This window comes from Leucopleurus acutus (assembly GCF_964270905.1).
Source record: "Leucopleurus acutus genome assembly, chromosome: 9".
NCBI classification, from domain to species: domain Eukaryota; kingdom Metazoa; phylum Chordata; class Mammalia; order Artiodactyla; family Delphinidae; genus Leucopleurus; species Leucopleurus acutus.
Genome location: NC_139144.1, coordinates 93,514,449 through 93,530,735, shown reverse-complemented (window position 1 = coordinate 93,530,735; position 16,287 = coordinate 93,514,449). Strand labels below are relative to the sequence as shown.

General features: G+C 43.0%; 1 protein-coding gene across 2 annotated transcripts in view; it reads left to right on the top strand.

Moving 5' to 3' along the window:
• The window catches only part of CREB3L2 (cAMP responsive element binding protein 3 like 2), a 329,774-nt gene that overhangs the window by 61,718 nt on the left and 251,769 nt on the right, over window positions 1-16,287 (top strand). For both annotated transcript variants that reach the window (XR_014326465.1, XM_082846810.1), the window contains exon 2: window positions 7,258-7,474. Coding sequence is in view for 1 of the 2 variants with exons in the window: in XM_082846810.1 (XP_082702936.1) it covers window positions 7,258-7,474 (217 nt within the window). In the remaining variant the exon portion in view is untranslated. The remainder of the gene's footprint in view (window positions 1-7,257; window positions 7,475-16,287) is intronic.

Genomic DNA, 16,287 nt, shown 5'->3' with positions numbered 1-16,287 from the left:
TGCAGGGGACGCGGGTTCGTGACCCGGTGCGGGAGGATCCCACATGCCGCGGAGCGGCTGGGCCCGTGAGCCATGGCCGCTGAGCCTGCGCGTCCGGAGCCTGTGCTCCGCAACGGGAGAGGCCACAGCAGTGAGAGGCCCGCGTACCGCAAAAAAAAAAAAAAAAAAAAAAAAGAATTACGAATCCTTCATTTTCCTTCCACTTTCCTCACCCCCACGACCCTGGTTCTTGGGGGCAGTTGTTAGCAGAAGGAGGCAGCCCAGACTTGAAACCACTCTTTCCTTGCAAGCTCCCTTGACAGCTAGTTAAGGGCCTGCAAACACAAGTGTAAATGCTTCAGAGTCAGGGTAACTTCTTATAAAGTTAGTCATTTATGTAAGGTTAACAACTTCTCTTAATTTATCTGGTTTGTAAGTTTGGATATGTGTCTTAAACATTGGATAGCATTTATTTATCATTGTTGGGGAGGCCTGGGCTCTAATTTAGATTTGTTTACCGCTCGACTGGGGTATTACACAATAATGATAGGTGGAAAGGGAAAATTGGCGAGTACATATGATCTGTGATCTGTGCTGGGCTCAGAGCGGGGCAGGTAAAAGTGTTTGCATCTGGGTCACAGAGTTTATAAGGCCTAATGACAAAAACTAAGTTGGCAATGAAAGGAACATCAAAGGAAAGTAAAAAAAAAAAAAATGTCCAGTTAAGAAATACTTATTTGAAGAGCTGTAGTTTGTCAGGGAAGTGAAAGGTCAGTTCAAGCTGTGTCTGTCTAGGATGACTTTGTAAAAGAAATAGATTTATTTTGTTTTAGGTAGATTCCTGATAGAAGAGGAAAATGAAAGGATATTCTAGGAGGAATAGTGGGGGGAGCCAGTGTACAAGTAGAGAATGACCACATTTTGTTTCAATTTTGATAGGGTTTTGTTTTTTAAAAAAGCTTTTTAAAAAATTGATTGCTTTGCCCGTGAAGCGTTAGGTGCATTACACGCATTATTTAATTTAATCATCACAACAGGAAGCTGGTAGTATTATTATCCTCACTTTACTGTTGGAGCAAACTGGAGTTTGGAAAACTGAAGGGTCTTCTTCAGGTTTGCACAGCTAGGAGCCAGGATTCAAATCCAGTCGTCTGGCTCCAAAGCTGTATTGCTCCAGTGTCCGATATGGACACTGTTAGGGCTGGAATGAAAGTGTCATGTATTAGAATAAAGGGAGTGACTTCCCTGGTGGTCCAGTGGTTAAAACTTCACCTTATGAACTTTCATCAAATCTTTAACCGTGGTCATTTTTAAGTCTTTTGTCATTTACAGACAGTTGCGGATGTACTCTGATGCTTTGGAAATATGTTCCTATAAAAGGGTTTCATCTTCAAGGAATTCATGGAAAAGACTGACAAGTACAGGTTTCTGGTAACTGACTATACTGCTGAACTGAATGAATAAGCATTTTCAGAACTCTAATGGAAAACTGATGAACTCATAAAAGTGCTAACAAAAGATCAAGATGAAAAAAAATTAATTACATGGGACTGAGTGAACTGATGAGGATGATTATAATTTTTGTGACTTTGTTTGAATTAAAAAAAAAAAGTCCCACAAGGACTCAGAGGCAAAAAATATACAAACCAATTTTCACTGCAAAGTAAAGGAGCTGTAACAGTGGAGAATTCCTGGACTGAATGTCAATATTATGACATAGTATGAGTGTGTTTCGTGTTTGATAATTGCAATCATTGTTGCTCCTGTTGTGGTCATGCATTTACAATGCTTGGTGTCAGTCTATTTATCTCTTGTAAAAATAAAATACAGTGTGTGTGTGTGGAAAAAAAAAAAAAAAAAGACCCAGGAACTAGGAGAAGGAAAAGGTTTATAATGCTTCTCTTTTTAAAAAAAAAAATTTTCTTTTGACTTATTAATAAACTATAGAGAAAATTGAAAAAAATAGAGAAAAGTACAATAGGATCTTCACATTCTTAAGGAATATTAAACAATAAAAACAAATCATCAAAAAAAATGGTCCACATCAAAAAAAATCTTAAGAAAATAAAGAATAAAGGAGGACAAGACTTCACAGGACGGTTGGGGCCAGGTTGAAGGATGTTAAATGCCAGGTCTTCAGTAATGGAGAGACAGACCTTGAAAAGGGTTCATAAAGGAAGTTGCACGCATCTTCACCGAGGAGATGAGGAATATTCATGTCATGAGATAGAGGTTTAACCTCGATGGGACGTTTCTTTCAACCGGAGAGTCTGTGATGTGGCTTTGAACCCTTTGGCAGAACCACACTCAAAGGGCAAGAAAATATTTCTGTTCTCATTGCTGATGCCCCGTGGGAGTGATACCAGGAGCCTCTCCATCTAACAAACCCCTGACACATTTCTACACTTCGAATGTGAGAACCGTGTGTTCATAATGGATGAGTGGATGGGCTGTCAGTGAGTCTGTCTTTTGTTTTTTAAAATCCAGTCTCTACTACATGTCAGCTTTAGAGGCTGACTTAAATGATGGAGCATTCCGTGGTAGAAAGTACATGGCTAGCCTTGGGATGGAATATTAATTCAGTTATGCATCTCCAACCTTAGGCAACATACCTAACCACCCTGAGCCCCAGTTTTCTCATCTATACATGGAGACATGCCTACCTTATAGCAAAACACTTAGCTCATTTTCTGAAAATCTAATATGTCAAGCACTAAGTCCATCAGATGAGCCTACCACCTGATCCTATCAACATCTTCATTAATGACCAGCATCAGCATCATGTTTTCATCCTGGTTAGAACTTCTCCAAGCCGTTGGGTTGTAAAGCTCGGATACTTCTTTCCTAGGAGAAATAATGTGGGGAAAGTTCGGTCAATTTGCAATAAGAGGATCTGTGTTCAAGGCGAAGCTCAAACAGTAGGTGACTGAGACCTTGAACAGTGCGTTTAAAGCCAGCTTCCCAGGACTGATGTGAACATTGGTTGAGGGGAAAGCTGTGAAAGTATTATAAACCCATAAAGCTTGATGAAACTCTTAGGCAGAACGGTAAAATGCTATTATGCCATGTCTTTGAAAGAATTCAACTGACATTTCATAGCCCTTGAACTACTACACGAGTAGTCCTTTGCTAAAGTGTTTGTAGGCAGAAAGCCTCCCTCTTTGAGGCTCACTTTGTTTCTTTCTCTGGTCTTCGGCCTCCAAGACCATATGCCCCTCTCTCACTGGCATTAAAGATGGTCTGATTCTGGCCTGGTTCCTGCACAGGCAGTGGGAGCTTGACCTGTCTGCTGAGCCCCAGAGCCCACAGCTGCCAGGGAGACCCAGCTGGAGCTAATTTGCTGGGCTGAGTCACAGCGTCTGGTTGGGACAAGTTGGGCGTATCCTTGGGACCCCGAAGACACACAAGTGTCTCTCTGGGACCTTCTCAGTGCTCACCACTTTGCTGAGTTCCTCGGTGTGGGTGGTGGTTAAGCACAGTTGCTCCCTTCTTCTGAGGAGCTTCTTTTTCCAGAGGGAAGGTTGTCATAATGCACTTTTTTTTTTTTTTTTTTTTTGTGGTACGCGGGCCTCTCACTGTTGTGGCCTCTCCCGTCGTGGAGCACAGGCTCCGGACGCGCAGGCTCAGCGGCCATGGCTCACGGGACCAGCCACTCCGCGGCATGTGGGATCCTCCCAGACCCAGGCACGAACCCGTGTCCCCTGCATCGGCAGGCGGACTCTCAATCACTGCACCACCAGGGAAGCCCCATAATGCACTTTTTAACAACCATGAGTTCTTCAGGACTCCCTGTCATTTAGGACTAAATTGTTGGGTGACATGATAATCACTACAAAATCCAAAGTAAGGGGAGGTCAGGGATAGTTAGCAGAGTTAGAGAAGGTTTATTATTGGTTATCCAGGGGATGTTCATGAAAACATTCATTAGTGCTGCTCAGGAGAAAGAAAATGGTGTCAGCAGAGCAGCCCAGCATGGCCAACTTCCATGGGAAAGCACCGGCAATCAAAGAGAGCCTTGCCTCAGGATTCCAGAGGCTTAGATGGGCCAGCATAGCTGGCAAGGGCTGACACTGCAGCACAGGGACAGAATTGTGGCTTGGGAATGCAGGGATTGTGAGGTCAAGTCTTGCTTTTGCATTTTACATTGTGTCATTTATTTCTCTTCTTGTTTCCTTAATTCTGGTCTTGAAAAGAATTCCATCAAACGCTTGCAGAATATTCACCCTCAGGTAACCAGTAAATTTGTCTTTGGGGAGCCGCTTAGGGAATCAGACCCTGGCTTCATGTTATCAGAGAGTCAGGAAACCTGCATCCTAGTCTTAGCCTTGAAGCTGCTCCACTCCTTGCCATGCAAAGTCCGGTCCATGGGCCAGCAGCCTTACCTGGGAGCTGATTAGTAATGCAGAATCTCGGGCCCACCTAGATTTGTGAATCAGCATCTATGCCGTAAGATCCCCAGGTGATTCATATGCACATAAAAGTTTGAAAAGCACTGGTCTACATGATCAGCTCAAGGAAGGCAGGGTTTTTTCTGTCTTCTTCTTTATTACTTTATATCCACAGGACCTATCTAAAGTTTAGCACATGATGGCTGCAAAATCCATGACTCTTTCTCTGACCTTGAGCATGTCCAAACTTCTAGGGACTTTGTAAACTTCCAGTGACTTTGTAAACTTCCAGGGACTTAATTGTAAAGTGGTGTAGGGAGAGAGGTGGTGAGTGGAGATGCAGTCAACCTTCAATGGTTGAAAAACTGACGTGAACATTAGAATCACAGGTGGTAGTGGTGGTTTTTATATGGTTGTCTTTGACCTACTAAGTCAAAAGCTCTGAAGATGGGTCATAGGATTGGTATGTTTTAAAATTTCCCTTTATGTTCAATAATGTTTATTACAATAGCATATATTAAAAAAATCTTTTAATGTTCCTCAAGAGGAAATGGATAAGTACAATGTAATACAATTCAGAAATTTAACTGAATGAAATAGAGCTACACATGTAAACATGAATAAGCCTAAAAAGTTTTTTGCAAGAAGAAACTTGCAGAGGAGGTGTGAAGTATGGTGTTGTTTACTTAAAGTTTAAAAAGTCCGTATGTTTGTAATAGAAACATACTTATGTAGTAAAAGTGTAAGGTCCTAGATGGGAAAAATAAACATCAAGTTCAGGGTAGTAGTTAACTCTGAGAGGAAAGAAGGGGATTGGATAGGAGCTTCATGTTTTATTTTTTAAAAAAGAAAGAAAGAGTAAAGAAAAAATGTTGCAGTAACAATGTGGAAAAATAATTTTTTAAAAAGGAATCAATACGTAATTATTTATGGTTCTATTCTCTCTAATTTTTCTGAATGCTTGAAATATTCCATTATAAAACAACTACAACAAAATTCTTCTGGTGATTGTGAAGCAGACAGTTGGCATCTGGGAATTCCTACCTTAGATGCTTCTTAGGACCTTTCAGTTCTAAATATGTTCGTATACAGAGAACCCTCTCCCAACCACCCTGTCTTGTTCTCACAGATGACCCATGCCTATTAGGATGTGCCCAAGGCCTGTGGCTTCTCTGCATTCTGTCCTGATGAGATGCAGCCACATCTCATGTTTGTGCTGTTGGTGAAACCCAGCAATCTAACTCTGCCTTAAGGACCTAGCCTGCAAGGCCTCCTCTCTGTTGTCTGCTTCTCTCCTTTACAAAAGCAGAAGTTCTGCCCTACAACTATCCTAATATTAGAGCTCTAACCTTAGGGTTACCACCTGCCCCCCGCTTCTCCAAGCTGCATTCATTTTCATAACACCTTCACTGACACTTCAGTTCAATGGTAGGACTTAGTTGCTCTGCAAATCCCAAGAGTTTTCATTGTCTACCCCAAGTATCACCATTTGCAATCAGTTCTCTTATTGCTGTACCTGCTTTCCTAACTTCCTTTCTATACCAGAGGTGTCCCTAAAGTTTAATCAATAAGGATGACACCTGTTGGTCTGTGACTCAGGGAACATTAAGAAGGTAAAAGTGGCTCTAACAGCTGGTATCAAGTGAAATTTTAAATTAAATTATATTATAATTATTTTTAATATACTCTACTGCAGTAGTTCTAAACCAAGGGTGATCTTCCCCTTACCCCCACCCCCACCCCCCTGGCCCTGGCCAAGGGACATTTGACAGTGGCTGGAGACATTTTTGGTTTTCACAACTAGGGGAGTGCTACTGGCATGTAGTGAGTAGAGGCCAGGAATGCTGCTAAACATCCTACAATGCACAGGACAGCCCTGCCCCCCATAACAAAGAATCACCCATCTAAAATGTCCGTAGTGCTGAGGTTGAGAAACCCAGCTCTACAGACCCTCATATCATGAACATCCCCCTATCAGTGAGGGAGAGTAGATGGGGCTACAGTCCTTTAATGTGGGACCATGGAACGAGGGATATAGGACTCCCTGTGAATATATGTATAGACCATTTCTTTATCATTGTCATGGCATGGCGGTGGGTAGGGAGGTGTTGCTGTTGGAGATGGAAGATGAGAAGAGATTAAGGAGATTAAGGAAAAACTAGAAAGGGACAAAGTCCAGGTACTTGGGAGAATAGAGGGAAGCTGCCTCTGATGCCTTTGAACTTGGTACTTGGCTATAAATAACACGTTCATGCTTCAAAAATACAAGGTAGCTTATTTTAAAATATTCCCAATGCAAAATGTGGTGGATAGTTCCAGTGATGGCCCCGAGTGAGTCATGCCATCCTGTTTACACTTGCCTGCGATGTGATTTTGCAGTTCCTCTGGTCAAGAGGTGGTGTCTATTTTCCCACCCCATGAGTCTGGGCTGGCGTTGTCACTTGCCTTGACCTGAAGAATGTGGAGGGAGTGATGATGTGTGACCTCTGAGGCCATGCAGCTTTGGTTTTCTCCCTTTGGGAACATCTCTACCATCCTAATCCTATGAGGACTCCCAGCCTGCTAGAGGCTCTTTGAGAAAAAGGCCCAGGCGTCCAGTGTCCCAGCCCAGCCCCCTCCAGCCTTCCAGCTCATTGTGCCTCTGTCTGTGAACCCAGGTGAAATCAGCACATCCACCCAGCCAACCCACAGAGTGGTGAGAGATAATAGCTCTTGGCTGTTGTAAGCCACCACTCTTTGGGGTGCTTTGCTACACAGCAACAGATAACTGGACATTGTGTATAAGGGACTTCATCTGAAGCAGTGGATGATATTTTTGCTTTAGAACATGTGTGTAAATGTCAGATCATGGTTAAGAGAAACTGAGTCCTTCCTCCTTTGTTTCTTGTAGCACTTCTCGGAGCTGCTGGATGAGTTTTCCCAGAACGTCTTGGGCCAGCTCCTGAACGACCCTTTCCTCTCAGAGAAGAGTGTGTCGATGGAGGTAGAGCCGTCCCCAACGTCCCCGGCACCTCTCATTCAGGCTGAGCACAGCTACTCCCTGTGTGAGGAGCCTCGGGCCCAGTCACCGTTCGCCCACGTCACTGCCAGTGACAGCTTCAATGATGGTAAACCCAGAGCAGGGGAAGCAGCTGGGACCTCGGCACCTTTGGCTCTGACCTCCTTGAGGGTGTGGAGTGTGTGTTATCATTAGCGCCCCCTTCAGCCACATACCTGCTGTGTGTGGCCTTGTGCTTGGGCCATGGGGAAGTGCAAAGAGGCACAGAATACCTCTCTCTACCTGAGACTGTGTGCTCTGGGAATCTGCTAGAGCTGAATGGTACTAATTGCTTTCTCTGACCCTGTGGACTGGGCAGCAAAGCATCCTTTTGCAAATCAAGTTGGCCTATCTGGTTGATAATTCCAGTACATCCATTGTTTCAGAGGTCATGCCATTTTTTTTTCTGAGAAATCATTTTTATGACGATTCTTTCCGTAAACACTTCTTGGGCATCCTCTTAACCTATTTTCAGCATGTTTCATTGACCCCATGTATAGGAGATCTTGGCTAGCATCCCTACGACTTTTTTCATTGGTTACCCTTTCATGTCCATTATCAATGCCATTAGTATGGTATGTGTTAAAGGTTTAGTTTTCCTGACCTTAGAGATGTTCAGATGTTTTGACTATTAATCCATAGGCCTTTAATTGGTATACGCTGTATGTATACTTTTAAACTTTAATTTTCTATGTTTGTTTTCCTAGAAGTATAATCAGCTATTTTAGTATCTTGAGTTAAGTTTTGAAAATTATATTCTCTAATACTATTTTGACATATGCTCTCTTCTCCCAGGAGGATGAAAAGTGTGGGAGATGGTCACTAACGTGATATCCTCTGGCTTGACCTGGATGTCCCCCTCCTTTCCTATACCACTGTACACATGGCAACATCTTGTGAAGTGGCTACCTACAGAACAAGCTCCCTCCTGCTTCTTTGGGTCAAAGGCAAATGCTTCCTATCAACTTCACAAATAGGCTATTAGCTTTGTGGAGGAATCCCTCCTCCAGTTGGGGTTCTTAGGTCTACTACTGGCCTCTAGAAGAACCAACTCTGGGATCAGTAAAGCATCATATCTTGGGACAGAGAATGCTCTAGGTTTTTTCTTTCCCATCTCAGATCTACTCTTCCTTTGATTAGAGGTTTGCTGACCAGCTGCCCAGGAAATCTGGCCTTATATCCTCAGTGAAGGGAAGGCCCCGAATCTGTGGGTGGATTCTTTCTTGATTGGACCTCTGGAGCCTTAACTGTATTCTCAGATTTTTCCTGACAAGAGGTCAGATGCATGATGATTTAATCCTTCCTCTCTGTGTTTTTTCCACTTTCTGTACCTCAGATCTGGAGAACAGGGTGAGGGGAAGACTCCTGGGAAGGAAGGGAAGAAGTAGAGCTAAAATAATTTGGGGATGTGGAGCTGTTGTGAGGGTAAAATGAGATGATGTGTTTAAAGAACTTAGGACAGCGCCCACCATACAGCATTTCAGTGAATCAGTGTTTCTTCTTTCATCTTCTGTTGTTGTAGAGTTGTTATTGTTCTTCTTCCTGATCCCCTTCTTCCTGATTCTCCTTCTCCTGCTTCTGTTTCTTCTGCTTCTCCTCCTTTTTGTCTTTCTTCTCCCCTCCTCTGTACTCCATCTTCCTTCCCCCTCAATTTCTTATTAAATCACTTCCAGGAATGACCTCAGTTCAAATGCAGGAATATGGTCTCTGTTATGACTAAATACTCCTCATTTTATCATTACACAGAGGGTCACTGTAAGGACTCAGCCTTCTTCTGGGTTTTAGCTTAGATAAATTCATGCAGTCCCTGCCTTAGTTGTTTTATTTTTAAAGTAGACTCTAGCGCTACATGAAAGGTTGGACTAAATTGACCTTTAAGATTGGTTTCCAATCCTGAGGTTCTGTGTGGGTATGGATTCTGTTTAATATTTGTATCTGCCTTTGCTCATGGTTTTCCCTGTATTCTCTTTACTGCTTTGCCTCTGTTATTCCTACAATTCCTTTGATGTCTCTATTTCAAGCCCTACTTCCTTTGTGGAAGTCATTTCTGATACCTCTTGTATTAGTTATCTACTGCTATGTAACAGATCTCCCCATATTCGTGGCTTAAAGCAGTAGTAATCATTCATTACCTCTCATGATTTCTGTGGATCAGGAATTCAGGACTGGCTCACTTAGGTGGTTCTGTTTGTTGACTGAAAAATAAATGCACAACCTAAAAGTTGAGAATTATGTTTTTTTATTTGGCGGAATTTCTGAGGACTTAAGCCTGGGAAGCAGCTTCTCAGATAGCTCTGAGGGACTGCTCGGAAGAGGTGAGGGAGGAGCCAGGATATATAGGAGTTTTTGCAACGAAAACCAGGTAGTCAGAACATCAAAAGATCACTGTTAATTTAAAAAAAACAGACATCTTGAGTTAGTGAATTTACCATTTTCCTCTGTGTAGGAAGATGCAAGTGTCTGGGCTCATTGAATTCATTCCTCTGATGTGCACCTTAACTATCTAAGGCCAGTATCTTGTTCTTTCCCGTCCTGGATCCCCTCAGGGTGCACAGCTGGGGACAGATGCAGTGGCTGAGGGCTTGATGGCTACAACATCCTTTGTTTGCTGATATGGCAGGTGGCATTCTTTGTCCACATGGTTCAGGATCTCTCAGGAGGTTGAAATCGGATGTTGGCTGCGGCTGCAGTTATCTGAAGACTTTTCCAGGATTAGAAGATCTACTTCTAAGGTGGTTCTGTTACATAGCTGGCGAGTTGATGCTGGTGAATCAGTTCCTCTCCATGGCACTGCTTGAGTATCACCACAGCATGGGAGCTGGCTTCCCAAAGAGTGAGGGGTACGTTGGTGGTGTAGTGGTGAGCATAGGCGCCTTCCAAAGAGTGAGAGAGCCAAGACACCAAGGCAGGAGCTAAAATACTTTTTCTGACCCAGCTGTGGAAGTTATTCTGTCAGTCACACAGGGGAGTCCTGATTCCTTGTGATTGGGGACCATACAAGGATGGGAATGCCAGAAAAACAGGCTCACTGGGGGGATGTCTTAGAAGCTGACCACCACACTTCTTCTCAGAGTGATGTCTATAAACTGGCTTCTTCCATGTCTGAACTCCTTTATCACATGTTATCAGTGCCTTACGGTGTAGCCATTCATTCTCCTAGTGGTTCTTGAGTTGTTAAGGGAGAAGGTATAGGAGACTGAATGAAGCATGTTCCCAGCCTTTAGTGATACATCAGGGGAGACACCTGCTCTGAGTGCCCCATCACTGTGCAGACACGCTGGGCTGCAGGTATTTGATCAGGTTACAGTTTCCTGGCTTCTAGAAGTTGTCTTGTGCAGGATCAAGCACAGTGCCAAGTAGAGGTAAGTATTGTACAGGTGCTTTGTGATTCATTTTAAAAATTTATTCCTTAGCTATTCACTGAGCACCTACTTTGTGCTTAATCTGCCACCACTATCCTAAGCACTGGGGGATAAAGACTGAAAACAATTTATAAAGATCTCTGCTTCATGGAGTTTATATTCTAGGATGTGAGGGGGGAATAGGAAATAAGAAAAAGTAAAGAAGTAAACTATATATATGTGTTCGATGGTGATCAGTGATATACAGAAAAATAAATCAGAAAACAAATAGGGAGATGTTGGAGGAGGGGGGAGTTTCTTAATCCATTCAAGTTGCCATAACAAAATACCACAGACTGAGTGGCTTAAAAACAACAGAAATATATTTCTCACAGTTCTGGAGGCCGGAAGTCTGAGATCAGGGTGTCAGCATGGTTGGGGGAGAACCTTCTCTGGTTGCAGACTTCTCATTGTGTGCTCACCTGGTGGAAGGCGCTGGGGAGCTCTGTGGGGTCTCTTTTATAAGGGCACTAATTTCATTACAGAGGGCTTCACCCTCATGACCTAATCACCTCCCCAAGGCCCTACCTCCTACTACCATCACTTTGGGCATTAGGATTTCAGCATATGAATTTGGGAGGACACAAACATTCAAACCATAGCAGTGGGGGAGTTGAGATTTTAAATAGGATAGACAGGGAAGGCCTTTCTTTGAAGGTAGTATTTGAGCAAAGATCAGCAGATTAGGGAAAGAACTAGGTGTATGTCTAAGAGGCTTCTAGGCAGAGGAAACGGCAAGTGCAGAGACCCTGTGTCAGGAGTGTGATAACAATACCTATATTGTATTTAGTTATCATCTGTGGAGCTAGTCAGCCGTTCAGCAGCCTTGTTTCTAGACTATGCGGATTAGAGCTGGCCTAAACCATCTGGGCAACTTTCTCCTTCACTTCTGTGTTTGTTGAACACTTACTGTGTGTCAAGCACTGTCGTAGATACTTGTGAGACAACGATGGTAAAACTTACACCCAGACTCTAGGGAAAATGCCTTGTACCCCAATACTTGATCAGACCGAATATGAGCAGTGTCCCAAGAGGAAAAGAAACTAGAAGTTCAGAAGACAGAGCGTACGCCCAGTGAAGATCACAGGAAGAATTGCATGAACAAGGCAGAATTTCGTTTGGGCCCTAAAGCGTTGAGTAGAGTTGAAACAGTGGTGATGGTTGGAGGGAAGCACATAGTGGGCCGAGGGCTAGGACATTGATTCTTCTAAACCAAGACCCCGACTAAAATGATTGCAAATAAGCAGGTTTCCAAAAGTTGAGGGTCCGTTTCTCTTCCCGATAACACTATTTCTTTGCTTTTTAATGCTAATCAGTATAAAGGCAGCATAAAGGAACTCATAGATGCCACCTATACTGATAGCTTAGTGTGGGGAGAAATGATCAGTCAGTATTTTCCAGGAAGCTTTCTTATCATTAGACCCAAGCCCACACCATTCAGTTCCCCCCATCTGGCCCCTCCTTCTGTTTAGAGGTGCTATACTGCTGTGCACAAAGAATGTGTCACTTGCTGTATCATATCAATAAACAAAAGATGTTGTGGCCATCAAGCTGTCAGCCAGACTGTGCACCCCGAGGGGATTCAGTGTGGAAAAAAGCAGGATCTTGGCCCTAGATAGTTCTGGTGCATATCAAAGGAATGATTTCAATGAGCCCAGACTCTTGCATATTCCCACACAGAGAAAAATGCTAAATTCATTTCCTTGAGGTGTCCGGTTTTCTTTAATAAACAGTAACCTTTTGATGTTCCGACTACCTGGTTTTTGTTGCAAAAAGTCCTGTATATCCTGGCTTGTCCCTCACCTCTTCGGAGCAGTCCCTCAGAGTTATCGGAGAGGCTCTTTTCCAGGCTTAAGTCCTCAGAAAGTCCACCGAATGAAACATAATTCTCAACTTTTAGGTTGTGCAACATTTTAAGTCAACACTGCAATAGGCCATGCTGGTAGTTTGCTGAGAATAGGTACAGTGGGTCAGATATATTTTGCGGAGAGTTTCTGATCCACAGTTCATCTTCGTTAAGTACCGGTTTCTCTCTGAGTAAAAGCTTTCTATGCCAGCTTTTGTTTTTTTCTAGCCACACAGCATGCAGGATCTTAGTTCCCCAACCAGGGATCGAACCCGTGCCCGCTGCAGTGGAAGCACAGAGTCTTAACCACTGGACTGCCAGGGAAGTCCCAGCAAAAGTACTTTTATAAGTAGGGGATAATGAACATGGATAGGAACCCTTTGGGATGTGTGACATCAAAGGTAGACAGCATGCATGAATGGATGAGGAACTTGCCCGGGAATGCTTTGTCGAGTTCCTGGCTTCAGTTGTTTTTCTGTGGATATACAAATGTTTGGGAACAGAATTATTTGGTTCATTTGAACCCCAATTTGCATCCGCCTTAAGGGAGTATTAATTCACAAAGGTCCCTCTGGAGTCAGTGCTTTCTTAAGCAGATTGCCTTCCTGATCGAGGAGGATGATAGTTCTTTAGGCAACGCATAAATAGGCAACTTTAAAAAATTTCTGTTTGCATTAAATTTAATCTTCTTCATCTTTTGCATTGTTTAAACCGCTTAAGCAAAACTAGGAATTCTTGTTTCTAGTGATGGATAGTATTTCATTATATCTCAGAAAGCCAATGATTCCAATCTTCTTGTTCAGTTTTACTGAGATTAAATGCCATTCTTCTGTAATTGCTTCCAAGCCTGAAACAAAGTGATAAGCTAAACAGCTCAAGCACAGAGCTCTCTCAGTTTATTGGATTTCTCTCTTTTTTTCCCTCCCTCTTACTCCCTTTTCTCCTCTCTCTTTCTCTTTCCCACCATCATCCTTCTTTCCTTCCCTTCTTCCTTCCTTTCTTGTTCTTTCTTTGCTCACTCTTTCTTTTCCCTCTTCCTCCCTCCTTGAACCCCAGGCCAACTATATTGGGCAAATGTAGGTGTTCTTATCCTGTTAGTGTATCATGTTCTTCAGATGGACTGTAGACCCCTAAAATTATATGCAAAATTTTGGGCTGTCAACATTTGTCAGTTTTCCTGCTGAGAACATTTATAATTTTTTTAGATCCTCAAAAGAGTCTGTGACCAAAAGAAGGTTGAGAAACACCAGTCTAAGATTACACAGGAGTCATCTGTCTTCAGGGCTGAATTTGACTGTAGACTTTTCTGAAACACTTGAGTTAAAGGACTTCACATCGTTTGGCAACCACAGGAGCCAGTCCTAGGAATGTGGGCTCGACCTTCAGAACCACCAGAAAGACATCCTACATTCAGCTCGTTCATTTCTGCCCATGATTAAGGCTGCTAAGCAGGGTTTTCGGTTCTTTAAAAAAAAAAAAAAGTAAAGAGGTTATAAAGAGATAAGCAGAAGCTTCCAAGTAGATTGAAGAATAAAAAGCTTATATGTGAATGACCAAGTCTTGCACCTCACCACCTGGAGGGTATCTTCATGAGTTACTCTATTTTGGTCATGTTCCTCTGTAATTAAATTGGGAGGCTAGGTATTCATTGGCTTTGTTAGTTAATTTCAGTCTTCTTCCTAAAGAAGAAACTTAGTAGTGCTGGATGAAGGCTGTTCAGAGAGAACTAGACATGGCCCCTATCCTCCAAGATGATATAAGAACCAAGTTGGAAATATATAGAATATCAACAGACTCAGCATAAAATATACTAATACAGAAGTGATCTACTGGCACCATGCACAAGTCAAGGTAACTTTATTTTGGGTGGAATAAAGGACTATAACTGTGGCTCTTCCAGGTCTAGAGAGGGTGGGACCAGCACATAAATAATAATCATCTTCCTTCAGGTTAGCCTGGTTAGACTTCTAGAGTGAGTAGGGCAAGTGATGGCTGGGTACATTGGCTTAGTGTGGATATCCTAAGTTTAAGGAGCTGTTTTCATAGGTGGGAATGAAAACAATAGTCTGTGAGCTAAACATGAACAGATGCTGCTGGTATGAGGTAGCCTGATGGAAGGCGGAGACTCAGCGTTTGATGGGAAACAAGGCCTTAGGAAAGTGGGATGGTGTTTTTTTGGGGGTCTAGAAGAAGAAAATGGTGTCTCGTGGCTGATGATGCCAGAGCAGGGAAGGTGTGCGTGGATATAGCAATGCAGGGAGAAACGGAAAGGCATGTACCATCCATGGCAAAGAAAAAATGGATTTGGAAAGGATTAGATGAAACCCAGAGCAGGATTAGCATACCATCGGGTTTGCTGAATAAAGGGTAGAGATGAGTCATGGGTGACTTAGGTTTCCTGTTTGCAGTGGGAAGAGCTCTTGATGTTGAAATATTCCAAGGCCGTGGGACCTGGGAAAGAAAGTCACAGAGAGATGATAAATAGCTGTGTCTTCATCACATTTGATTAGAGCTGTGGGTCTGAGCTGACAAGAGCATGGGTCTGAGCTGTCTTAGAGGGGTAGATTCTAGGGTAAAAAAAAGGCAGATGTGTCTGTCATCTCCCTACAGAGAGTAGCTGGGTCCCCTGACAGGGATGCGCTACAGAAAGAACCTGATGTACTTGGGGTTGACAAGCAGAGGAACAGCCTTCCTTTCCGAGTCTGAAGCCTGGGCTAGTGGTGAATGCTTTTTTGCTAGTCATCATCCTTTTGAGATTACCTTTTATTTTCTTTTTCTAACAGGTTAAGAAAATAATGATGCTTTCCCCCCTTTTAGAAGTGAAATCATGACTTCTTCGTTTGCTGGCCATTGCAATGCTAGAATGGTATAAGAAAGCAATATGTACAGCTATCTAGCGTTAAACTTACTCTATTCATGGGTAAGAGTCATTAATTTTCATGAAGGAAAAGAAATGTACACACAAGGGATTTTTGCGTGTATATACTAAGTAAATCTTTTGAAATCGGTCATTTGCTCCACAGATATTTATTCAATGAATACTTTAAACACAGTATCCTATGGGAAGACCTGAGATGCCAAATGCAGAACACGGATGGAGTATAGCGATTCATCTCTGGAATCAATTTGCCTGAATTGGAACCTGGGCTCTGCCACTTACTAATGGTGTGATCCTGGGCAAGTGGCTCAACTCTTGTGTTTCTTTCCTGATCTTTTTTTTTTTTTTTTTTTTTTTTTTTTGCGGTACGCGGGCCTCTCACCGTTGTGGCCTCTCCCGTTGCGGAGCACAGGCTCCAGACGCGCAGGCTCAGCGGCCACGGCTCACGGGCCTAGCAGCTCCGCGGCATGTGGGATCTTCCCGGACCGGGGCACAAACCCATGTCCCCTGCATCGGCAGGTGGACTCTCAACCACTGCGCCACCAGGGAAGCCCTTTCCTGATCTTTAAAATGGGAATAATAGTAATAATACTTAACCTTGTGCTGTTGTTGGGGGGAGTAAATGAGTTAGTACGTATTAAGCATTTATAACAGCGCCTGGCAATTAGTAAACACTAAATACATATTAGCTCTTGTTATTATTGCCCTATGTAAATTACCACATAATTAAATACATAGTTTATCAACTGGCCACAACA